Here is a 26,052-nt window from a genome sequence, read left to right as displayed (position 1 = left end):
CACCGTGCCAGGAGACTTCGCCAGGAGCATTTGAAAGACGTCGTCATCAACACCTTTCATAATGTGCTGGATCTTGGCACTTTCGCTCATTGCGGCATCGACGCGCTTGCAGAGATCGAGTATATCTTCGATGTAGGCGGTAAACGTTTCGCCAGGTTCTTGTGCCCGTGAGCGCAGGCGTTGTTCGGCGCGCAACTTCCGCACGGCAGGGCGACCGAAAACCGAGGATATTGCCTGCTTGAAAGTGGCCCAGTTCTCAAACTCGGATTCGTGGTTTGTATACCACAGTTTCGCCACATTAGCCAAGTAAAAGTTGACGGTGCTCAATTTAGCAGCGTCATCCCACCTGTTTGGTCCACTGACTTTTTCGTAGGACGACAGCCAGTCCTCGACGTCCTGGTCTTCGGCGCCCGAAAAGATCGGGGGGTCTCGCTGGTGAACCGGGCCGGGGCAAGTAGGAGCCGCGAGAGGTGCTGTCTGTTGGGCAGCGTCAACTTGCATGGTCGACGGCAGCGTGCGGGATCGGAGTTCCAGGGTGTAGGTGATGCAGTTACCCAGCACGATCCACCAAATGTAAAGGGGGTTTATTGAAGGACTGAGCAAGCGGGTGGTAGCTCTAAAGGAACGCAGGCGAACCCAGATGACGGTGCTTGATCGCCGATCTCGTGCCTTCTTCTTGTGCTGATGATAGCTGACCTGATGGTATCAACGTCTTTCTTATTCACTACATTATTATTATTATTAATGAAACATTCCTGCATAAGACAATACGTAACTGATGGCCGTTGTTGTGGTGGTTCCGTTACGACAGCTGGGGTTAGCCAATCTGTATGCTCGAGCTTATACTTACGCATGTCCAGTGTTCCAAACTCTCGCGAAGGCGTAATTAAGTTCACCTCTCTCGCCAGCCTCCGTCATATCGTGATGCAATGTGTCGTTATATGACGTTGCCGTGACATAACGGTGAAGACGTTACCCGACTTACACTGTCGTTAATAATGATGTTGGACGCGTGTCGACATTTACTATAGAGCCTTATTTGCCTGAGATTCTAGAAGAGAGGGCGTGAAAACACAGATGGATAAGAAAGAAGTCAAAACATCACAAACGCCACCTATCAAGTGTCACTATTTTTTACGTGAGTTTAAAAGAATGAAATGCTAAACGTAGCTAAATTCAGTTGTTTTAGGCAGAGACGGTTTGTGTGTGTGTGTTTATGATGTCATTCTCTTCAAAGTTTTTTTGAAAGCCTACAGGTTTACATTATTACCTGTATAACTTAATTAATTCAACTCCTTTCTTCAAGAAGTGAAATTATTAAATAAGCAAGGCACCGTACGATTCACAGCCTATTCTCTTGGGTGGGTTGCGTCAAGCTGTTGAGGAACCAACAAACCAAACAACTGAAGAGGCGCACATTGGGGAAGGAAAAAAGAGGCACGTAAACTGACCTGCGTGTGCTCGGGCATTAGGCGATCCTGTTAGATCGACCAATGTCCCATGGATAATGTCAGGCCTGCTCGATGTGTCTGGGGCGGGCTCTGACGTCACTACTTTTCTGGTGTGTTTCGTTGCACAGATGGGCCTACGCTTGCTCTTGTCGCTTGACAGACATAGATTGTCAAGCCCGATGAAAGTTTTCGTGGCGTGGTGGTGTGATTGTTGGCGACTAGAGAAGACCATCTTTTTCTGTGTCCATGAACGGCAGTATGGATATTTGATGTGCTTTGTGCACTACGTATTAGCAATCTGTATGGCTGCTAATCCGAATGACTGAGCGCTGATGCGTGGCGGATCGTTGCGGCAAATGGACCGAAGTTGGGAATGTTCTCGTTTCCTTAAGACAGCTGAAGAACGATATGACAGCGTGTCGTTCGTCAGGCTGACGTCGACAAGCGTTTTCTTCGTGACCCGACGGTACATGTGTCTGTATTACATATTTTTAGGTCATTTCAATAGCCCCATCTCTTCCATGCTCAGTTGTTGTTCTAAAGTAAAGCTCTAATGTGCGCTTCTGACTTGTTGGTGTGAGCCTTGGTATTAAAATAATAAACCCGCATAGCAGTGCGTTTTCAGAACGTGTTTTTTCTTCAAGGTTGGTAAACATTTTGGTATTGGTGACTAGCTCCGCGGACTTCTTTTGTTACCTCCGTTCACTTGATTGAGAATATAGGAAAGAATGCTGTGTCATTGCTTAGCCCATCATATTTGTGAATAGTATATTCATGCTGGTGTTTCTATCACTTTATTAGGGTATTAAATTTTGCACCCGTCTCGTCAGCATTGTAGCTTAATACGTTTTTTTTTTGAAGTTTAGATGCGTGTTTATACTTATGGTCGAGCGCTTCTTAATTGGTTTTTAGATGTTTGTGCTCTACTTCAAGTCCGTGTATTTTAGAGCCGTACCAAGAGTATACTAACACAAGAACCGGCAATGCAGTGGAAGTGCCTACAGATGGTTCACGGTTTAGTATAAACCAAGTACTAACATTTTTTACAGGCCCCAAGTTATATGACCGGCTACGCACCACTGCCCCGCCGCGGTGGTCTATAGTGACTAAGGTACTCGGCTGTTGACCCGCAGGTTGCGGGATCGAATCATAGGTGCGGCGGCTGCATTTTTGATGAAGGCGAAACTGGTGTAGGCCTGTGTTCTCAGATTTGGGAGCACATTAAGGAACCCCAGGTGTTCAAAATTTCTGAAGTCGTCCACTACAGCGTCAATATTAATCATATGATGGTTTTGGGGCGTTAAACCGCACATATCAAATAATCAAACTACGCACTACTGTGAGAAGGACAGGAGAAAAAGAGCAAACGCCTCTTCCTGTGTCGGTCACAAAAGATTTTTGTGAAACAAGAAGATTTTGTTTTCTCGTGCAATTGTTATAAGCCTGATATTGAATAACATACTTGTGGAAGCAGCATACACTCTCCTAAATAACTACGTGTCTATGAAGACAGATATTAGGAAGAGTACAAAAAAAAAAACTGCCGAATTTCGGCAAACGAGTAGGAAGAGTTTCTCTGCATTTTCTAGATTGTGTGTGTGCGTTACTGTGTAAGTAAATAAAGAATGAATAACAGTTACCTTATTTAATTTGTCACGTTCTTGATCTATTTAATTTTGCTCCTATAGATTGACCACATGTTAGATAGCGTACAATAATTGCATCTTTGGTGAAATAAATGGATCGCAGTTCAATTTCCAAACGCTTTCAAGCGCAATACGTTACTTAAACCAGCGCCTTTTCGACCAAAAACGCAGAATATAGTAGCTAAGCATGTAAATCTTGCGAAAACGTTTCATATTTTAACGGAGTACGATGGTGGCAATGAATTCACAACCTCCCATACGCGCACTCGCTCAGGCAAAACGAGCGACGTCATGGCAGCTGAGAGCGAGCCTGATTCTTGATTGATATGTGGTGTTTAGCGCCCCAAAACCACCATATGATTGTAGTAGTAGTAGTAGTAGTGGTAGTAGTAGTAGTAGTAGTAGTAGTAGTAGTAGTAGTAGTAGTAGTAGTAGTAGTAGATATGTAGTAGAGGGCTCCGGAAATTTCAACCTCCTGTGGTTCTTTGGGTACAAAACTGAGCACACGGGCCTACAGCATTTTCACCTTCATCAAAAATGCAGACGCCGCAGCCGTGATTCAGTCGCGCGATCTGCGGGTCAGCAACCGAGTACCTTAGCCTCTAGACCACTGTGGCGGAAGCTGATAATTTTCTTTTAGGTGCCATTGGTTCAGCACGCCCAATATTATTTATCCAAAAATATCAAGCGGTCTACATAAAAAACGAACGAATATTTTTTTTCGTTGTGTATAGAACGCAGCCGTGCTGATTGGCCTCATGCGGGTTTTCGAACCACTTCTGTTGGGATTTCCTTTCTCATTACGCGTTTCCATAAATTACCAGAATCTGAAGAGTTTCAATCTTTCTAATGCGTGCAACGCAATAACTCGACAGGCGCGCGTTTTGTTCGTCATTTGTTTTTGTCTTCTACTACGTTCTATGACCAGGTGAACTCAGTTCGGGTACTTTCTCTTTTATATAATGTTAATATGGCAGGTTTTAGATCCGAAAACCAACTGAAGTTTCAATAATAAAAGAAATGCTTGAGATTGGTACACATTGTCCTTCGAGCATGGGCAACAGAGTAGGGAGCAACAAATCGCTGTCTTGTCAGCCTCTTTTTCCCTGCCGTTTTGATGCGCTTCAAATAAATTTTCAAACAAGAAAGTAATACAACTGACCCAACTCGCCATATTCTAGTAAGCCAACACACGATCATGGGATACACCATAGTGGAGTGTTTCAGAAATATTGACGATCTAGTTTTCTCTTATGTGCACTGACATCGTACAGTACACGGGCCTCTACCATTTCCCTCTAGTCAAAATGCCACCGCTGTTGCCAGGATCGAACCCACGACCTTCGGGCAGCAGCTTGCTCTTCATTTGTTTAGGCGCGTGGAGTGCAATGACTCAAATGGGCATGAGAACGAGTGCAGAGTGATAGAGAAAGACATAAGAGTTTTAGAAATGGGGACGCAAGAAATCGGTACCGGCATTTGGAGCCATGGCTCGCATTCCCTGCTGACATAGATTCCGGTCACACAAAATAAAGAGCCATTTGAGCCAATTTGGCACCTAAATATAAGGCAAAACTTACAGCCCAGATGCTCCTCTTTCTTCTATTTTACTTCGCTGTCTCTGCACCTGTGTGCATATGATTTCATGTCTTCGCATACACAGTAATCATCATTGTTGTTTTACTTTTACACTGCCATGCTTAGTGATGATGACAACGAAAACATTTATTTATGGCAGCTATGTACAGGCGAAAAGCGGCCCTCAAGCCCCCCCCCCCCCCCCCGTACATACACTAGGTTCTGGTTTCATGTTTCATGTTTTAAATTCATGTTTAATCGAAAACTACTTGCAACATATCGATATGAATGCGACGTACTGAATTTAAGAAATACCTGTACGCTTTAATAGTTATTTGCACATTTACGCTTTCCATTTGCATTTAGCCGCTATGGCCTTTCAAATGGACCGGTGTTCTATCTTATTGCTGACGATTATTCAACTATTTGTAATGCCTCACTTGCACATTAGATGCAGTGTTCCAACGGTCAACAAAAAAGTACTGGCTCTCTTGGGCATTCGCGTACGATGACTTGGTGGCAAAAGTAATCTGGTCTGGTCGTTTCACGATCGTCGTAAACACAATCAGATCTTGAGAGTTCCTGTGAATAGCAGTGTACTTTGTGTACATTCTGGGGGCTGACAGAAGGGATGCTGAATGATTTATGGTTCGGCTCAATAGAATCATTTGGCAGCTTTCAATCATATACTAGCTGTGTAGTCAATATAGTGGGATACCTTATCTGGCGCTACGGATGTGCTACGCAATATTACACTTGCTAACGATACTTCCAGGCGGACATCGTGACTCTGTGCGTTATTTTCAAAGCAGTTCTGAACACTGGCGGAGCTTTGCGGTAGGATGCCCCTTTGCCCTGCAAGATACCCGGTTTTCAATCATTACAACCTGATTTTTATCTAATTTTCGTGAGTATTTTCATCACAAGATACGTTTTGTAAGACCTGCATGGGGAGAGACAATTAAATCTTTCGCCTTTTAAACCACGGCCCTTCAATTGCATGCGTTCAAAACACAGGGGTTGACAAAACAGATGTACACTATTATAATAGATTCGAATACAATTTGCTCAGCTAAACCTGTCAAACTTTTCAATCATCCACGTGCAGGGATATCGCTGAGTTTTGCAGGTTTATCACTTCAGCAAGTGCCTGCTCACAAATTATCAACTGAAATATGCTAATAAAAAGCAGGATAAAAGAGTGACGTTGATTTCGATGATCATGCATTAGTACCAGGGACAACTAAGGAAAGAACATACTTACGTGGTTTCGTAGGATGTCGCCAAGAAACAGGTCCAGGGTGCGGGAGTCCGAAAGTTAGGCCACTTTCATTTGTGTCTAAAAGTCAGGTTTTTGGGTTATCAGAATGTGCACATGAGAAAAGAAATATGAGTGTGATCACTCCCTACCCTGAAATAATGTTTTAACCCATCAGTTGCTAGCCATGACAACCATGCATGGCCGGTTGCTCGATCAGCACGTCACATTGCAAAATGGCATTGACAAAACGTGCACGTAAAAAAAACCCCTCTATTGCAGAAAATATGAGAAGCGATTTTTCAATACTTTATTGCCCACTTTAATCATCAAAGAGAAGAAGAACATATACAAACAGTTTCATACTTGCTGTGACTGAACTATTGAAGATACAGGTTTGTTCCAAAAGTGGAGAAACATAAAATAGACCAGCCATAATTATGCTTTAATGGCCAAAAAACGAATGTTCACTGATTGCGCTTGGCGTGTTGTGTGAAAAAATGCGGAACAACTGTTTCTCCTGCTCTGGCATAATTCAACACTTGACACACAGCATCTTATAGCTGACATATATGAAAATAACCACTTACACGTCTATCGGATCACATTTTTCCAACTTACTACACTCTTCTAACGGAATTAACAACAACTGAGTTACGGTTTGGTGTGCCGTTTGCTAAGAAAATTAAAAAAAAAACAAAACTAAGTGTAAAGGTCCATTGGTTGGACTTTTCAAAACTTTTGCTGGTATTACCTTAGTATTGTGATGTAAATTTCTAAACAATGTTGTTGGCATCTGCAACTTTCGTGAAGTTGGCACCGTGAAGTATCTTAAAAGCAACGAATACCACCTAAGTTATGAAAAATAGAGCTACCTTCCACGTTATGTCACAGGCTATATTCTGTGTATATTTGTATTTTTGCGGTACAACATAAGTGACAGTATGTTGCACAAACCATGACTGAAATATATAGTGGGTCGAATATAGTGGATGCCTATTTCGGGTTGTATAGCGTATCGAGAAAACAATTTGAAGAAATTAATAATATGCATGAGTTTTCCAGACCATTACTTAGGACGAATTAATTTTTCATGTTTCCGTAGTGAAAAGATGTTGCAAGAACAAAGTGACCATAAATGCTGTTCGCATGCCAAACATGCACATGCATTGGCAAATATATTTCATGTCCCTTGAGCATACTACTTTACAATGGCTCACTTATGTTTTGTTAGGTGTGCAACATTAGGAGAATTACTCTGGTGGTGTCACACTCTCAACTGGGTCCCTAGTTCTAGCAATAAAAGTGTTAATTGGTAAGTGCCTAATTTGACACACTATGCAATAGAGGGCTTAGCAAATTTATTTATCGTGAATTTGATCTCATGTGTACCAATATACACAATATAAGCTGTAATGACAACCAAGATATATATTTTCCTGTAAGACTTTATACAGGGGTACACATGCCACCTTATGGTATACTAGTTAATAATTACTAATCACCGTAATAAGTTACACATGCCCCAATAAGAAGTAGCTGTTGAGCCTGAGGAACTTGGACACCCCTTTTCCTATTTGCACGCACCAACTGTGGACTCAAAATGAGCTTTATGTCGCTTTTGTCTGTTAAGAATACAAAAAAAAAATATGCAAACGTATTTGACATTAGCCATAACTTTCCCAGCTTTTTTAAACTTTAACAAAAATCGAACTCGCCAATCTACCACTTTATTATCTGCGCTAATCTTGTCTATGAACTTTGCAAATTGATGAGACAAGAAATTGTTCATTTGAAATGAAGGTCGGCAACAGCTAGTTGTTTGCTCAGCTAATAATAATGGCTTACTCCCTTAGCCTATATTATCTAATTACTCACACTCATTCCTACGGACTTGAACAAGCCGCTGTAACAGCAGTGTCACACACCACGAAACACAAGACTGTACTATGACAGAGTGTGTGCGAGTGTGCCGCCCATTGTGCTGTGTTTATTTTTCTTCCCTCTCTCCTCTCTATATTTAATTTCCCCCATCCCCCTCCCATGCGCAGAGTAGCAAACCGGCTGCCTATAGGCTGGTTAACCTGTCTGCCAATTTTTTTCCTTTTATTTTCCTTTCTTCCTTATTTGTTGTAGTTAGTCTGAGTTCACTCTTTTTTGAGAAATGAGATAGGTAGGGCAATATCAATGGTGGGGAAGGCATGAAGTCCTATCGACAACCTAAGAATTTACCCAAGAACACCAGAAGAGCACATTTATGAAAATGCATCTGCTTATCTCCAAGTTTAACGAGGGCTTGCGATACTTTTCTAACCATGTAATGGCTTCTTCTAATGTATTTATTGGTATGCGAGCCCACTGCCATAAACAACAGCAACAAACACGAATCTGTCAAGATACGAGTGGAGCTATTTGTCTTTTGCTGCTATTGCTATCTTTTTCTCTTACCGACGAGTGCGTGGAAGCTAATTTTCGCACCGACTGTAGAAAGAAGCTAATTAATGTGCGCGTCTTAACCTTAGACCAATTTTCTTTTTTTTTACTTCAAACCGTGTGCCTTACATTCAGTGTGATTGCGATTGGGCACGGGGCGTTCTTCCGCGGTGGCTTCGTCAACCATTCAGCTAGAAATATTCGCCAGTAGACGACCGTAAGTTCGGGTATACGGTACAGGTTTTTAGGTATTGAGAATAATTTGTAGAAGGCAATAAGAATAAGTTCTTAGGAATTTTGAAAACTTACTGCTGATTACAGGTCATGTCTTGTGCTATAGTGCTTAGCTCGTGCGTGTTCAGGAACCTGTACTACCAATCGGCAGCTTTTGTGACAGGTGAAGAAGTGTCCCCTTTAGGTTTTGTAATTAAGTTACCTTACCTTGTGAACAATGAAATATTTATGGGTAGCAAAGGAAACCCACATTTGTTCTAAGATTTTTGTACATGACATAGCGCTTCGTCACGCAAATAGTTTTGCTATAATAGTAATAAATTGGGCCACCAAAAAACAGAAATTAAGTAGTGTGTGTGCACTGACCCTTGCGACACATGCAGGAGAATTCATTAGAATTATGCCAACCGAAGCTACGGTAAAATCATCTGCCGGCATTACATAAATCGAATTTGAATCCACCTCTGCTATTCATGGTTGGTGGAAATCTTTTGGACCATGCTCACGTCACTTCTTCAGGGCGAATCTGTCAAGGCTGTGAAAATGCCTGTTCTTATATTGACTGCTTACTAGTGGTTTGGTATTACAGAAGGATTAAAGCATTTCTCATACTATACCTTGCTTACCAATACCTCTGGAGGAATCCGTATTATCTCCGTTTTGGTGCTGCACTGAATTGCTGGTTAAGCCTGCAAATGAGACCAGCCTTAAATTAGAAAAAAAAACCTCGCACACAGAGAAATATTACCGACAATAATAAATCTTTGGCAAGAGATTCGAAGTACTTTAGAGGACTCAGGCATGATAATGAAGCTAGTGCACACTTAGTGGCAAGGTGCTTAGGTTCGTGCTTTTCAGATTCGAAACAATACTGAGCTAAAGTAAACAAATGAAGCGTATTATTGGTTGCGGTTTGTTTAGACTTAGTATGTTCGAAAATATTCCATATTATAAACTAATTAATCGCATATCTGACGTATTTCTTATAGATTGATTTTAAGATGACATTGTAACACTCGTGTTTAAGCTTTGTCTTCTGATTCCTGCTGATTGGGCCGTATACCTTATTTAAAAAAAACTGTCTGGCAGAAAGAAAGGCATATGTCATACAAGAAAAGAAATGAAGTCTCTATGTTTTTTTTTTTTTTTTGCTCAGCGGTGGCAGCTACGGAACAGTGCCTCGTCACTAACTGCTCCTGTCTGACTTTGCAGCCCCGGTAAAAGCGTGTTTGCGGATCGGCGCCTGCTGCCACCTTACCTTCTTCGATGCCATATCAAGAGTCCCGGGTCCATATCAAGAATCGACAACGCCCCCTTTGTGAACTACGTCATCGAGACGCACCTTCAAAAGGCACAACCCAGACACCGGAGGACCATTTGCTCAGCGGTGGCGGCTACGGAACAGTGGCTCATCACTAACTGCTCCTGTCTGACTTTGCAGGTTGGTGTAAACTGTATTCACATTTCCCTAATTTGACGCTGTTTGCCACCGCCGCCACCGCTGTTGCAAAAATTTTCTGATCATAGTAGCTTCCTTTTTGTGACCACTGGTACTGTTGAATCTGTGATTATGCTCAGTTCGAGATGTCTGAGTCTGATGCCTGCTTAGTCTGTAATGAGCCTCTTTTAGAGAGCGGCTCATATCCAACCTGCTCTGAATGCAAATATGGCTATCACCTGGGAGCATGCTCGGGAATGAGCAAAACGACCTTCAAAAAAGATGATGCCACAAAGAAAACATGGAAGTGCCAGACATGCCTGGTTTCGGCGGCCCGAAGTGCACGTGGCGATAAGAGCCACACAGGGGAGCTTAATTCGTCGTTCGAGAAAGTACTGATCGAAATTAATAGGAAGCTGGCCCAAATACCAGGCATACAGAGAAAGGTGGATGCACCAATGAAAGTAAAAGATACAGTTGACAAATTGAAGCTGTCAGTTCAGCATTTGTCTGATCAATATGATGCGGTGCTCGTTGAAATGCAAAAGCAATCAGCTGAAATAGCAGTCCTCAAAAAACGGGTGCATTCTGCCCAGTTGTCCGACACCACTAAGAACGTCCATGAGCTGCAAAAGCAGGTTAATGCTTTAGAGCAATACAGTAGACGCCAAAATATTGAAATTTTCGGCATGCCTGTCACCCAGAATGAAAATTTGCTCGGTAAGCCCAATAACTTAGCTGTTAAGCTTACCCTTCCTGAACTGATGAGCTCTGAAGTCGAAGGCATACACAGACTTCCACCAAAAACCGGCAAAGTTCCCGTTGTGCTTGTTCGTTTTGTGTAACGAGCAACACGTGACCAGTGGATGGCTAAGAAGGTCGAATTAAAAACTGCTAGCTCTAACGTGTATTTCCTTGACAATCTGACGCCACAGAACAAGACACTTCTCTGGCTAATGAAGGCGAAGGCAGAGGAATACCATTATCAGTTCGCGTGGCAAAAATTCAGCAAATTGTTTGTGCGCAAGGTGCCTGGTGATCGGGCGTTGCGCATAGACAGCGAAAGCGACCTAGATAAGATTCGTTGAAGCGTGTCTTCTATCACTTACGTTACTTCAATTTTCAGTTATCCCCCTCAATAGCTATCTTCCATGAAGCCATATATCATGACGCTCAAACTTTTAAATCAATTGTGCAGGGCCCTTCTTTTAAGGAGCCGGACAGAATGTCGATATTTCATTTAAACATACGTAGTATGAGAAACAAGCAAACTGATGTGCTGTTTGATTCTTTAGATCATACGTTCGATTTTTTGGCCTTCACTGAGACTTGGTACTCTTGCACGTCCGATGTAGTGTTCATCGAAGGATACAAGCATGAAAGCGTGCATAGACCGATTCTAGGGGTGGTGGTGTGTCGCTATATATACAAAAAGATGTTTCATATGCCGTGCTTCCCGAATTTAGTTGTGTCAGCACACATTATGAATCCATTGCCGTTCAATGTGTAATGTCCCTGATTGTCACAGTTTATCGGCCCCCATCAGGGGATATTCAAGAATATCTGTGTTTTATAACTTCGATGCTTGAATATGCGTCCTTGAGAAGTTTTCATATTGTGCCTGTAGGTGATATTAATATTGATTTGTTAATCCCGGCTGCGGCGGCTGCATTTCTGATGGAGGCGGAAATGTTGTAGGCCCGTGTACTCAGATTTGGGTGCATGTTAAAGAACCCCAGGTGGTCCAAATTTCCGGAGCCCTCCACTACGGCGTCTCTCATAATCATATGAGGGTTTTGGGACGTTAAATCCCACAAATCTAATCTAATATTGATTTGTTACTTCTTACTTTACAAAGTAGACAATTTTTAGATGTAATCAAATCATTTTCGTGTAGAAACTTTATAAGTTTGCCTACCAGAATAACAGCGGAAAGTGAAACTATGCTAGACCTATGTATAACTAATTATGATAGAAACGACGTTAGTGCTGGTGTGCTAACAACTGATCTGAGCGATCACTTGTCCATATTCTGTTTTTTTCCTGCAGCTAAGAAAGAAAAAATAGTGTTAACGATGAAGAAAGAAAAAATAGTGTTAACGATGCTCCTGTTCCATATCGCTCTTTCAATACCAATGCCTTGTCAGCATTTCATGCTAGTATTGAGAGTTTCGACTGGGAGATTATCTACAGTGAGCGAAACCCTAACATATCGCATGACCTGTTCCTGCAACATGTAAAGCGCTGTTATGATGCTGCCTTCCCACTACAATACTCTAAAAAGCACGGAAAGTCTAGAAAACCATGGAATAACTGAGGTCTTTACAACAAAATCAGAGAACGAGATAAACTATACCATAACTTCATTAGGATAAGCGACATATCTATATTACATGAATATAAAGAAGTTCGCAACAAATTAAACTCTGATTTGAAGAGAGGCCGTATTCAGTATTATCAGGCTCGATTTGCAGAGGTCTCTTTCAATCCAAGAAAAGCATGGAACTCGGTACGTACACTCATAGGAACAACAAAAGGTTCTCTTCCTTCAGCATTAACAATTGACGGTGTTGAGTTTAGAGAAGCTCGTCTGGCGGATAAATTTAATAATCATTTCTGAACCTCAGGTGCAGCAGCTCAGACAAGGGACGCAGCAAACGACTGCCAAAAATACATTTCTTCTTTCTCTGCGAACTCTATTTCTTGACTCCCTGTAGTCAAGTAGAAATACTTACGTACTTGAAGTCTTTAAATAAAAATACTGCCACTAGTTACGATGACATTAGGGTAGAACCAAATAAGCATGTCACCGAATTACTGTGTGGCCCACTACAGCATATCTGCAATAAAGCTTTTGCCACTGGTATTTTTCCTGATAGCATGAAGATAGCTAAGGTGGTAGTCATCCACAAAGGTGGCTCTCACGGCGACTTGAATAACTACCGGCCTATTTCCGTGCTACCTTTATTTTCCAAAGTTTTAGAATATAAATTAAAATCGCGACTAATGAAGTTTCTTGGTGACCATCAAATGCTTGCAAGGCAACCGTTCGGGTTCCGTGAAAAGAAATCAACTGAAATGGCACTCTTGGATATTAAAGAAAAATTACTTATTAACATGGATCATAAGCAATATACTCTTGCAATATTTTTATACTTCAAAAAGGCGTTTGATTCCATAAAGCATTTCATTTTGTTTCACAAACTCTCTTACTACGGTATTAGAGGTATCGTATTAAATTTGATCCGCAGTTACTTATCTGACAGGGTACAATTCACTAGTCTAAATGGCTACTGTTCTCAATCTCAGCCAATAAAATATGGCGTTCCGCAAAGTTCCATTCTGGGACCTTTATTCTTTCTCCTTTACATAAATGATATTGTGAACATACCGCGAACTCCTGACATAATTCTCTATGCTGACGAAACGAGTACTTTTTTTTCAAGTAAACATCTACTTGAACTTCAAAATGTAGCTAATAGATGGCTAACTGAACTTTTACACTAGTTGCATCTAAACCAACTTCAACTTAATCTAAAAAAAACTAAATATATTATTTTCAAGAGCCGTAATAAGCCTGACGATCATAATGCCTGTAGAATATTTCAAAACTGCGCTATCGAAGAGATTCCTAGTTATAAATTTCTACGTGTTGTTTTTGAACAGAATATGAGCTGGACCCCTCATGTAAATAAAGTTCATGCAAATATGGGCAGGTCAATTTCAATACTGTATAAAGTTAGCTCCTTGAGGCCTAAATGGTTAAAACTGCAGTTATATTATGCCCTCGTTCACTCTCATTTGCAATACTGTCTCCTAATCTGGGGTACCACTACTCAAACAAATTTTGATAGATTGTTAATTTTACAAAAAAGAGCTGTCCGTTGCATTGAAAACCTTAAGCGAAATGACCACACAGCGCCATCCTTTTCAAAGCTTAATATACTCAGAATAGATCAGCTATCCCAACTAAGACTTGCAATGCATACGCATAGGCAAATTTTGCATGACCCCCAAATCCTGTCCTCATCATCGTTATCTGTACATTCACAATATCACCTAAGGCAAAATAGACTCAGAACACCTATGTTCCGAACTAAAAATGGTACTCAAACACTAGCCTATTTAATGCCACATTTTCTGAATAATAATCGAGAAAGCGCCAAAATTATCCAAGACAACTGTTTGACATACAGCCTACAGAAAAAAGTTAAAGATTACCTCTTGTTTAGCTCCTAATCTTCTCTTTATATTGTGCATTTGCTGTCTTTTGATTTTTTCCTATTTTGTTCTATACCTTTTTGTAACATTGATCATCATCAGGGCTTGTATAAACATTTTCATGTCACGCATCATTAGTGTGTACCGAAGGTAACTATTCTACCTATTGTGTTTTGATCGCCTGTGTGCCTGTTCTTTTTTGTTTTGTTTTTTTGCCTTTTCTTGTTACCTGTATTTGCGCATGTACCGCGGTTTTCCCCCCCTGAGCAATGTATAGGTAGGGGGGCCTTTGTCAGGCAGTTGCATCTTCCTTTAGCCCCTTCATCCCAGACCATGACTGTCTGAATAAACTTCTTATCTTATCTTATCTTATATTTAGTTTTTCAACACGTTAAATACAGAGTATGACAGGCATTGGTATGACATGAAAAGAGTGTCAGGGAAAAATGATCTATGAATGCGTAGCGTATGTGCCGAACTGGGACATTTGTATTGCTATGACGTAACTTTCATTAGAAGACTCTAGCAGAGCACCTACTTCATTTCCCAATTTCTGCGAGAATCGAGGGCATTCACACGTAATGAGATCGTTTTTCTTGACGCATAAATATTAAAAAATGTGCTCCGGCGTAGGAGAAAAATAATATTAGGATCAGTACGAGAAATTTTATTTTGTTTTTAGAACACAGTGCGTTTTAACAGGAAGGTTGGGTTGAAAATATCCATTGTTTTGTAATAAAGTCCACTTTATTCTTATGTTACTACCGTACGTTAAAGATACCCTAATAGCATTCAAACGCTTCTTGAGAAAGCAGTCAAAGGACGGCATGTAAATAAAAACTTGGAGAAATACTATAGTGTAATAAGACTTATGGATAACATTACACACTCAGGAATGCATACACAATTTTGAATGACACATCATCCACGTCATTGTGACTGCGCCTACTGGAAGCCTTCCCGCTGTACGGTCAATTAAGACTGTCCTGTGCTTGCAGTGGAGACGTCGTATACCAGCAACCTTCTTATTCTATCTGTTAAACTAAATTTATGCCTCTCCCTCTCACATTCACCTTATATTGAAATCCAGTGCGTTACACTCAAGGGGGCCCTCGAACACTTTTGTGAACGGGCAGAAAACGCCACCAGTTGATATGGAGGCCCCAGAACACGCAAGCCAATTATTCCAGCTCAGCACACAGTCTAAAACACAAAATAAGTTGTCAAAGACAGCTGAAAATTACTTTAAATTTCTTCGAGAAATGACCCTAGAAGGTCCAAAATCACTCATCATAGCCACTGTGTCAGCCATTGGCTGATTTGAGCATGACACGCTTGGTCATTGCTGAAGCCGCCACGGGAGGCCGAGACATGTACACGCGTGCACACGCGATTGTGTTGAGAACTTACGTATTAAAAAAAGCACGTGAATTTGGCAGATCTTACGTGCCTTAGAAATGAATGTTTTGTGAAGCACGTGGATGAAAAGTGACCGTATTGTCAGTTTTTTTTTTTGTTCAGCTGAACGTTAGCAAGTGGCGGTAAAGGTATGTACGAAAAATTCGGCAGATCCAACGTACCTGGGAATTGACGTTATGCGAAGCATACAAAGGGAAAAGGACCATTTTGCAATTTTTAATTGAACGACAGGTCATGAAATAACGGTAAATATATGTACAAATGTTGCACGCGGAGACATATGTTGAAAAGTTGCAGAAGTTTATGTAACCACTTGCGCAACGATGCTAACTGGAACATGCGTATTAGCAAACTCAGAAGCTGCCCTGAAGCGCTAATGCTCGCGAGGATGCTGGCCCTGGACACTGCCATTTAAATCAACTTCACCACACAGACATATCACAATCGAGGTTAACCCGACGTGATGGCTGTGTCAAAGGAGAACATATGTAATATTTATAAAATTGGGTAGGCAGCACTACAACCACTATTGATGTTTCGCGAAGATTAGCGTCTATTTGAAAAGTAGCTCTGAGACCTGGCTTAACTCTGGGGCAAGTTGCTTAAAATCAGATTCGAAGCCGAAATCAAATCCAGATATTCGGCGTGCCAGGATGCTTAGGTTCGATTCCAGAAGGGACCTTGACGTTTATTCTTTGCATTCGCCACGTGGACGCTATACCGATGTCGAATATTTCTTAATGCTTGCGCAATGAAATTTTCCATGTGTGTTCTTGTCGCTCCTGGGTAGATACAAAGTGTCGATCGCCTGTGGCACATACCCGCCCGCGGGGTATGTGCCACTCTCTGGCAGGAAGTGTTTGACGTACGCGACGGGGCTGTGACATTATACATGTCTTGACCAGCGCGTCATATTCGTCAAACCAAGAGAGCACCCAAACGTTAGCGGTTAGATAGATAGATAGATAGGTAGATAGATAGATAGATAGATAGATAGATAGATAGATAGATAGATAGATAGATAGATAGATAGATAGATAGATAGATAGATAGATAGATGAAAGTGCCTGCAGTCCGCAATGAAATGCTTCGCACGTAAAATTCGCTAGGTACGCAAGCACTCATGACGTATTTTTTTCCCCTGTGCCATCCCTCCCTGCTTAGTATACAGCGCTTTTGTCGAGACGGGAGAAGAGTGAATGCAATTTGAGTGTGTAAATAACCTTTGTAACTTGGCTCGTACTGGTCGAATATAAACATTTGGGGGGGGGGGGATCATGAAACAATAAGCTCCTTTAGTGACTCCATTCCATGGCTACTCGAAGATTTCAGCAACTCTTACTGAAGAAAACTATGAGTAGCATGCGAAGCAGCACATCGGTCGACTTAAAGTTCCGTTTTTCACGGGCACCTTGCCCGATGTCAAGGCGTCCTCTCAAGTGGAGCATATCATCAGGTCACTGTAGTTTATTTTTCTGTTACTCGTCCTGAACTCTTTTTCGACCAAACCACGTGGGCTGACTGGAGCGCCACGCGGGGCACGTGCGTTCATCACGCAACTGCAGAATTTTGTCCCCCGAAGCCATCACGTGATTGCAGAGAGTGTAAGGGGGAGTGGTCACAGCCTCTTACACAGCCACTTATTTACATAGGCCAGAACGCGGTAGTGCGTGAGCGCGTTTTCACAGTGCTTCGTGCAGCTGTTGTGACCGCGCAGTAAGGAGGGTCACGCCGCACGTATGAGATGGATGTCTGCCATAAGTCGTTTCATATTTAAAAACTGAATATCAGCACTGAGGAAATGCTGCAGTGCTCCATCTTCTCCGCGTACTTTTCAATCTCATGACGTTCGAGTTTTTGTGGCAGCTACAAGTAGTGAAAGGCTTCCACCCAACCATCTACGTGGACAACATCATCATCTGGACAAGCGACAGAAGCGACGGCCTCATCGAGAACAAGCTTCGAGGCGGGTTCGCAAGCTAGAAGACTTTCTCGCGAAAACAAGCCTATAATGCTTCCCTAGTAAATAAGACCTCTTGTTCTACCGTCCCACTCTCATAGAGAGACCTCTCAAGGGATACGGTGGACCAGAAAGAAAAACGATGAAATGAAAATTCCCACAAAGAATGTGGCAGCGATATTTTCCAAAAGTACGCAAGAGAAAGGTCCTAACATGCTGGTTGAGGCGCTTAGAGTTAATGGTGAGACTATCAACAAAGTTGCAATCAATATTAGCTACGCCGTGCGCGTGATCCGGCAGATCAAAAACAAGAAAAGGGGCATGGGAGAGTAAAGCGCCGTGTAACTCATCCACTGTTTCGCCATCAGCCATATTGCCTACGTGGCAGCTTTCCACAACTTTTTTACTGGTAAAATAAACAATAATAAGGCCCTCACTTGAAGAGAGAGAGAGATAAATAGAGAGGAAAGGCAGGGAGGTTAACCAAGCTTGGCTCGGTTGGCTACCCTACACTTGGGGTTGGGAAAAAGGAGAATAATAGAAAGGAAAGAGATAGAACGTTCGAAACTGCCCTTGGCCTTCCGTACTCCACCAGAACAGACTTTCTCCTCCAGCTAGGACTGCCCAACACAGTTGATGAGGTCACTCAAGCACAACACTTGTCTCAGTTTGAAAAACTTGGAAAAACTCTATGTGGTCCGATACATCCTCACTCAAATAGGCCACACGTTATATATCGAACAGTGGAACAAAAAGAAAATGTCCAAGATAGTCCCACAAACAGTAGACGTTGCAGCCATCCCCTGAAACGTCCACCCGGACTTAAACAAAGGTCGTAGACTAGCTAGAGCCAAAGCGCACCTCTGATCCTATCGCAGGAAAATGGATGCGCGCTTCCTTCACGCTGCAGAATGCACCAATGGTTGACGCTTCTTCGCAGTAACGATAGATGCTAACTCCGAAACCAAAAACGTGTGTAGCACTGTAGCCCAACATGCAGAGAAAGCTGATGAGGTAGCCAAAAGACCTGGCCATTTGAATGACGGACTGTGACACCATCTTGGGTGACTCCCAGGTTGCCGTATAAGAAACTTCGCCGGAATCCACACTATGCCCAAACTCATCAACAGCTCAAACAGAAGACGCAGCTTCAAGGATTACTCATGTCTAATCTCAACACGGAGGACAAGACTCCTCTGAACCTTAGCTAGGTAGCCCACCGCAGAGCGTGAGAGGTCATTGACCGCACCCGGATGACCTTTCAAGTGGGACCCCAAGCCAAACGATATAAACTAACAAGATCAAATGATTTCACAAATACGTATCAACAGGCCAGACGAACATTCCCACCACCGCATGAAGATCTAAACAAAAGACCAGTAGTGACCCTCTCGCTAACAAAGAAACAATGACCTTCCGGAATCCATTTACCCTAAAAGGCACAATATATAAGTACACAGAACTGCACTTGTAAGTTATGCAAACAAGAAACTGCTACAGTCAAACGCATGCTATGGTAATGCGATGCCCAAAACAGTAACGAGTTGAGTTGCAAGATGATATTGCTGGAATCAGGGGCTTCTATGTGCGGCTACGGCCTTCTCAATTAACTCAGGTCCGTCCTGCAGGTGCGAGAGGCGGCGCTGAGACACGATCTCAACGTCCCATTGTGAGATACCTCAGCCTGGGTGGCCGAAAAGCCTGCAGGACAATCTAATAAAGTTACAACCAACCAATTCACGTAATAAAGCTTGTGTCATAGGGAATGCGGGATAGGCATCGGTAGCATTGTCTGATAGCGAGATATGAGCGGGATGGCTCGAGAATTTAAAATCGGATTTGGAGCCGCAATCTAAACCACATAGTCAGCATGGCAGTAAAAAATATCCATATACAGAGGTTCGCCAGAATCTGAAACTGTTTATGAAAATATCTTATAAGGGTATGATAATGCGACAACGTCAACTCTGGTTGCAGTGTTGGCTATAGGCGCTGGTGACAATGTAAAAAAAGACATTATACACTTGGTTCTATGCCTCGCCAACCAATGGGCAAATGTTGCTCCCCTGTATAATACGAAAAAAAACTGCTGTTTATGACTTGCACATCATCGCACCATACCGCATTGTTCATATTGAAAAAGTTACACAATCTCCCGCTGAAGAGAATGACATAAGGGGCCGAAGCAGCAGATGGTTTCTTTGAGTGGAAGATGGTGTACTTGATTTAGAGCTTGTGCTGGCGCTGATTAGGAAGAAGACGACGAAATGTTCGGGTATCCAAGCGCTTCTCTCTGTGCTCTCCAATTTTTTTTGCTGAAACCTTCAGTGTTGTATGGTGCCTCGGCTCCGCGTCTTGCGACCATGAACGCGGGGCCTTCCGGAGGACCGCCTGGCCACCAGTCATCTCGGCTGGCCACCGCGAGGAAGAGAGGAACTTCACTCAGTGACAGCGAGGACACAGAGCTGTACTCCTCGAAAGACGACTCATCCGAAGTTGATTTCATTCATGCCTGGAGCAAGAGGGCGAAGAGGAAGATCGTCAACGCAGCCTCGCCCACCTCTGCGAGTACAGCGACTATGAAGTCAAGGCATGAACGCTGGCCACACGTCGTCATCTTTGAGCCAGAAGAGTCATCAGGAAACCTGCGATTGCTGAACAGGCAAGCACACTCCGCTTTTTTGGAATGCGTGGTACCTAATGAAATCAAGGAAATCAGAGGAAATAGGCAAAAAATATACTCGCCATAGACGTATTCCACGTGAATGCGCTTGGACCACTCAAACAAGTGACTGAGCTAGGGGCATCAAAGTGCGGCCCTTTACACCGATTGAGAACTCATCCATAGCTGGTGTGATATACGACGTAGATTCCCGACGCTGACTTGCCTACCCCCATCAAACCGGCAAATGAGGGTACTGTAATCACTCAGGTACACCGCCTTCGGAAGTCACGCTGAGTGAAACTGGTCGTCAAAGACGATTTCTCACCATCCCATGTCATAGTCGGATATTTTCGTTATCCTGTTCGGCCTTTTGTGCGAAAGCCACTCCAATGCCACCAGTGCTTTAAACTAGGTCACGTCAAGGCCGTATGCCCGAACTCACTACGGTTTCCCCGGTGCTTAGAGCACCATTCAGAAGATGCGTGTCAGTCCACATTTCTTAATTGCGGTAACTGTAATGGCTCACACACTGCCTCATTGAAAGACTGCTCTCGAATTAAGAAGGAGCGCGCAGTATTTAAACAAATGGTCCCACACAATTCGACCCACAGAGATGGTGCCGAAACAGTCCGGTGTCAGCAGTGGCGTCGGTGCCATCGTTCGACGTCAAAGACAGCGCAAGCTCAAAACGACAGCGCCACCTCTACTGCTGCACCATTAATTCAAGCCGCAACAGGACCTACTAATTCAAAGAAGGCTTCAGAGAGGACTATCTGTACAGAGCAATGGACCATTCTTCGAAGTCATCCGCTAACCCTAAAACGTCAGCAGACCGCGCTCTCTCAGGGGTCTTCATCAACCACTGATGACACACATAAGAAAGATGGCAAAGTCATAACTATGCTTCGTTCTCTCATGGATGCCCTCCGGGAGATCTTGTTGGAAATGAGGACAACGTCTGCTCGAAGCAACTTGAATCACTCGAGTTGAAATATGGCTAACGATCACCGTCATTTCCAAGAAGTCAAGGAAGCATCTATCATTCAGGGCAACTCCAGTTGACTAAAACTACGTCTTTTCGGACTTTCGCCAATTAGTGTGCGTCAACATGTTCCAAGTCATCAGGATTTGTGAACGCAACGCGTGTGCGAGCTCCCTTTTCTCTCAGTTTTTTTCCATCTTTCAAACTCCCTCATCCCTATCCCCAGTGTAGGGTAGCATACCGGTCGCTCCAGACTGGTTAATATCCATGCCTTTCCTTTCCCTCCTGTTCCTTCCTTCCTTCCTTGTGCTGGTGCTAACACTGGCGGCGGAGTCGATACCAGTGCTCATCGTGGTGTGGCGCAGCAGAGAAACAAGAGGAAGGCTCCAAGCACACAGCTGCTTATTAGTGTTTCCTACTAGAACACGCTAATCGCTGCTGATGGGCAATGAGATGCAGAAGATGCCGAATGGACACAAATACCTGCAGTGGGCTTTCAGATACACTACGTTCTGGGAATTTTCATTGTTGAAAAACGCACAACAGATGTCTCCCACCGTGGAAGTCTAGATGCACTGCCTATATGTGCGGGGGGGGGGGGGGGGGGCAGTGAACGGTTGTGCAGCACGAGCAGTCGTTTTTTTTTTCAATGAAGAGATTTGTGAGCAGACGCTGCCTGAGTCGGCGTTGCGAGGCAGAAAGGCAGAATGTAAGAAAGGAAAGAGAGGGCGAGCGAACGCCCATGTGCAGTAAGCGTGGTAACGCCACACACCATATTGAGCTAAACCAAAAGATGCTGCACACCTAAAAATGAATATCTATTATTCAGGTTAGTATGTACCCATGTCAAGTCGCGCCATGGTATATTCCTTGAGCATCAGCGAAGTCGACGTGCCCAATTAAACCCAGATATTGTACTTAGATTGGACGAAGCCCATAGGAGCTATCTCTACCCCACTCAAACTGTTGCTTTTTTTAAATAGTTGCTATTTTCTCGAAATAGTTGCCTTCCTCAAACAGTCAAGGCCTTCAGCATGTGCTCTCATTCCCTTTCCTCGCCTCCTCCCAAAAATATTTCTTTGCTAAGGGCTTGATCACGATATACTCGTATTTATATTCAAACTGCGCTAAGTCAGTCCAACTGCTAATGCTTAACTCAAAGTGACAAAACAAAGCTTGCTTTGGTTCGATAAAACCACCTACGCCTTCGCGTGACATCGATTTCCATAAATGAGGTAAAGTTTCTCAATTTTGTTGTGTGTGTGGTCAAAAACTGAAGATTATCATTTCCTGTTTCTAGTTTCATATTCACGATCTTTAAGCAATGGCCTCTTGACGTAAAGTTACGCCAAAGCTTCCATATGACAAATAGGTTCTGACGAATCACGTAAAGTGATGGAAGTGTTGATAGGAGTAACTGACAACCACCCATTTGCAGCATGATGTCACAAGAAAATAAGTACGAATCTTCAGCAAAAAAAAAAAAACCCTCTTAGCAACTGAAGATTTCCTGGTCCGTCGATTGAACCCAGAACCCAAGCCTTTTTGAAATAGAAGCTCCACTAATTAAGCTAACCTGAATGCCCAACTGCTCATATGGTAACAAAAAATAAACAGCTCGACGTATACGCACACCCCACGAACTAATATCAACTTGAAGTGCTCGGGCAGTTAAAAAATTTTATTCTTTTTTTTCTGACAACTTGTCAATTCCCCTACGCTGGCTGTATCCTATGTAAACACGAATGCGCATGCATAGAACACATTTTTTTTTGGAAATTCTCACACACTACAGAGTTTTTCGATCACCGAAACCCGGACCATCTTAAGACGCGTTGACTGGACGCTCTAGCAAGCTCAAAACTAGGAGACCAAATTTAAGCTGTCCAACTTGCCCGCGAAGTGGTGGAACGGCCAAACTTTACCATGACCACCCGGGCGGCCTAGGCATGGCCGCTGACATGCAGGTTTTAAATAAAATTTTGCGCATTGATCCATGGGCACTTGGATATTTCGGGCTGCAAAAGGATTGTTGCGAGCCTCCATTTCCTAAGCTTCTCTATACACATCACAATCTGCTACTGTTTTCCTTTCCTGTGGGGCATAAATCTCAGACATATCAAACGAGTTGTTCATTTGAAAATCAATTAAACTGACTACGATTAAAGTAAGGTCATACCAATTACCATACATTTATTTATTTACTTCTCATTTATCAATTTATTTATTTATATGTTTATTTATTTATTACAATACTGCTGGTCTGATCTTCTGACCTTTAGCAGGAGTGGGTACAAGTGCATACAAAAAAATGATTACAATAAACACATATGAGGCATTGCGGTGATGATAACAAAAAAGAATACAACTAATTCGTACAAACAAAGCAGCAAGATATTTAAATAACTAGAGAAAAGATGAATACGAGAACAAATGGAAGAAAAAGAGAGTCAGGGTTCATGTAAAACTATGTTCGAGCTATGCCTTATGAACTGAAGGGCTTGTAGATAGAATGATAGCGACGGGCATTCCTCCACAGCTGAGGAGACTAATATGAACTTCTATAGAAGAAATGGAACGACAAGCACGAAAAAATAAAAAAATAAGAAGGGTACAGCATTGAATTCCTAATAAACGGACACGTCACGTGCATTCGATTGAATTAAGATTGAAAGTTTTCATTTCATATATAAATGTTAGAGGGGCTACTCACTAGAAACGATGGTAAGGCACATGACCAGAGCATGACACTGGAACAGAACTCCCATTTCGAGGCCCTTTAGTTTTTTAGGCGAAGTGCGCGTTCGACCTTGCAGCGTGGCACTGAAGAATTAAGACGAATATTTTACCGTAACAACGCTTGAACGGTGACGTGGCACTGCTTCTTGTATTAAAACAGCGATACTTCATTGTGTAGCAAGGTTCATAGGACAACTGTCTGTGCACGCGAATGCAGTCACTGTTACTGAGAACTTTATCTAGCATTGTCAAAGAAGCGGTATTGTTCCAATGAAAAAAAGCGAGAAAACAACAAGGAAGAGACAGACGAAGCACTCTGTCCTGTTTGTTCTGTGTCTTTGTTGTTGCGATCACGCCATCTTTTTGTTAACTTTAAATGTGTACCAACAAGCTCAAGGTCAGACGCTTTTACCATTTTGTTCGTACAGTCACACATTTCATGTCTGCGACACGGCGCCAGCTGTTTGTGAGTCTGTTCCTTGTGACAATACATCTGTCAGACCCCATGAACGAATGCAACTTGTTCAAGTTACTGGTTGTATACAGGTAGTTAATTATTTTATGAAGCTGAAGTTCTTTGAAGATATTGACGACCTTCTATTCTTTGCTAAATGCTTTACAAGTTTAAAAGAACAACAAAAAATGCAGCATACCCATGAAGCGAATGATGTTGAGTAGGGCGAAGCTTCGGAAGGTTCTATCGCAAACCGTGAATCAGTCGGTCGGTCGGTCGGTCGGTCGGTCGGTCGGTCGGTCTGTCTGTCTGTCTGTCTGTCTGTCTGTCTGTCTGTCTGTCTGTCTGTCTGTCTGTCTGTCTGTCTGTCTGTCTGTCTGTCTGTCTGTCTGTCTGTCTGTCTGTCTGTAACGCAGATCTCCGGCATGCCAGTACAGTATTCGACCATAAGACTACGCCAGTGCTTGAAACTGCGTCGCAAACTTGCCTTAGGCAGGCTTGATGTCATGAAAGGAATCGCATTATTATGGAAAATGAAGTGTTTTAGAACAGAAAAAGACAGGCCAAACGTCACCCAATGTGAGTCGTTGAGTAGGTGGCCGAATGACTGCAAAATTTTTAGGCATAAATCTCCATCTTCGTTGGTCACATCATAAAAAAATTACAAATTTTTTTGCAAGTCTGTAGCGGGTACCACACTTCATTGAAGAATGAAGAAGGCCAGCATAGTGAATGCCTTTTTATTACACAGAAATTAGAATGACTTATGGCGTAGTGGGTACCATGTGTGTGTGACTGTAGCAGTTACCCAAAGAGTGTTTAAAGAAGACTCTGAAAGGCCACTCTTCCAGCCTTTGCTGTGATCGTGCTGTGAGCATGACACGCAAATTCCTGTCGGTTTTCTTTTTTTTTTTTTAGACTGGGAAGAGCTGCCATTTGTGCTAATTTACTCTCAGGGAACTTGCACCTAGCCAAAATTATGATAAGTGCAACACGCGAAGTCGACAAAAATTTACAGCACACGTGTCTATTTTTATTTAACTCCAATCTAGTTTACGGTGTAAACACGCTTGACCATAGATAATGGAAGGCGTGCTCCTTGGGTGCAAGAAGTGGTAGAGCGGTGAGAAAAACTGGCCTCATATTTGTTCTTGCTACCATCACACTGTAAAAAATAACTTGTATGGTTCTCTGCGTCTAGCGGTCTTCGAACTGTACAGTCGAGTCAAGGTATATATGAATTGGCGTACTGGGGGACAGCTTTCTGTGAAAATGAAGGGAAGGCTACGGAGCCAAAGTGGGCATGTGCCACCGCTGTAGAATATAGTGTCACGAATGCGCCCGTGTTTCGCACGCGAATGTAATAAAAAAGGAAGAGCAATATTTTCTACAAGATGCCGTTTATAAAGAGAGGCTTCACGTGCCGAGGGGGTACCATTGTTTGTTTTTGCTTTCTGAAGAGCCATTTCGCCTTTACGTGCGTCTGAAAACGTCGCACGTTTTGCGTGTACCTCACAGCCAAAATGGCGTCTTCGACTGTAGGGGAACGCACGTCACCCTCCGGCTATTCTGAT

At 42.8% G+C, this 26,052-nt stretch overlaps 1 protein-coding gene across 3 annotated transcripts in view; it reads right to left on the bottom strand.

Moving 5' to 3' along the window:
• The window catches only part of LOC119167167 (amblin-like), a 63,023-nt gene extending 38,805 nt beyond the window's left edge, over nt 1–24,218 (bottom strand). For all 3 annotated transcript variants that reach the window (XM_075865610.1, XM_075865613.1, XM_075865611.1), the window contains exons 1-3: nt 23,999–24,218; nt 9,218–9,289; nt 5,940–6,014 (exon numbers count right to left, since the gene is read on the bottom strand). In XM_075865610.1, coding sequence (XP_075721725.1) covers nt 5,940–6,014; nt 9,218–9,289; nt 23,999–24,053 — 202 coding nt within the window. In that variant the 5' untranslated portion in view covers nt 24,054–24,218. The remainder of the gene's footprint in view (nt 1–5,939; nt 6,015–9,217; nt 9,290–23,998) is intronic.
• Between the last annotated feature and the right edge of the window lie 1,834 nt (nt 24,219–26,052).

The sequence above is a fragment of the Rhipicephalus microplus genome, chromosome 6 (genome assembly GCF_043290135.1).
Source record: "Rhipicephalus microplus isolate Deutch F79 chromosome 6, USDA_Rmic, whole genome shotgun sequence".
Lineage (NCBI taxonomy): Eukaryota > Metazoa > Arthropoda > Arachnida > Ixodida > Ixodidae > Rhipicephalus > Rhipicephalus microplus.
This window is presented reverse-complemented; position numbering and strand designations above follow the sequence as displayed.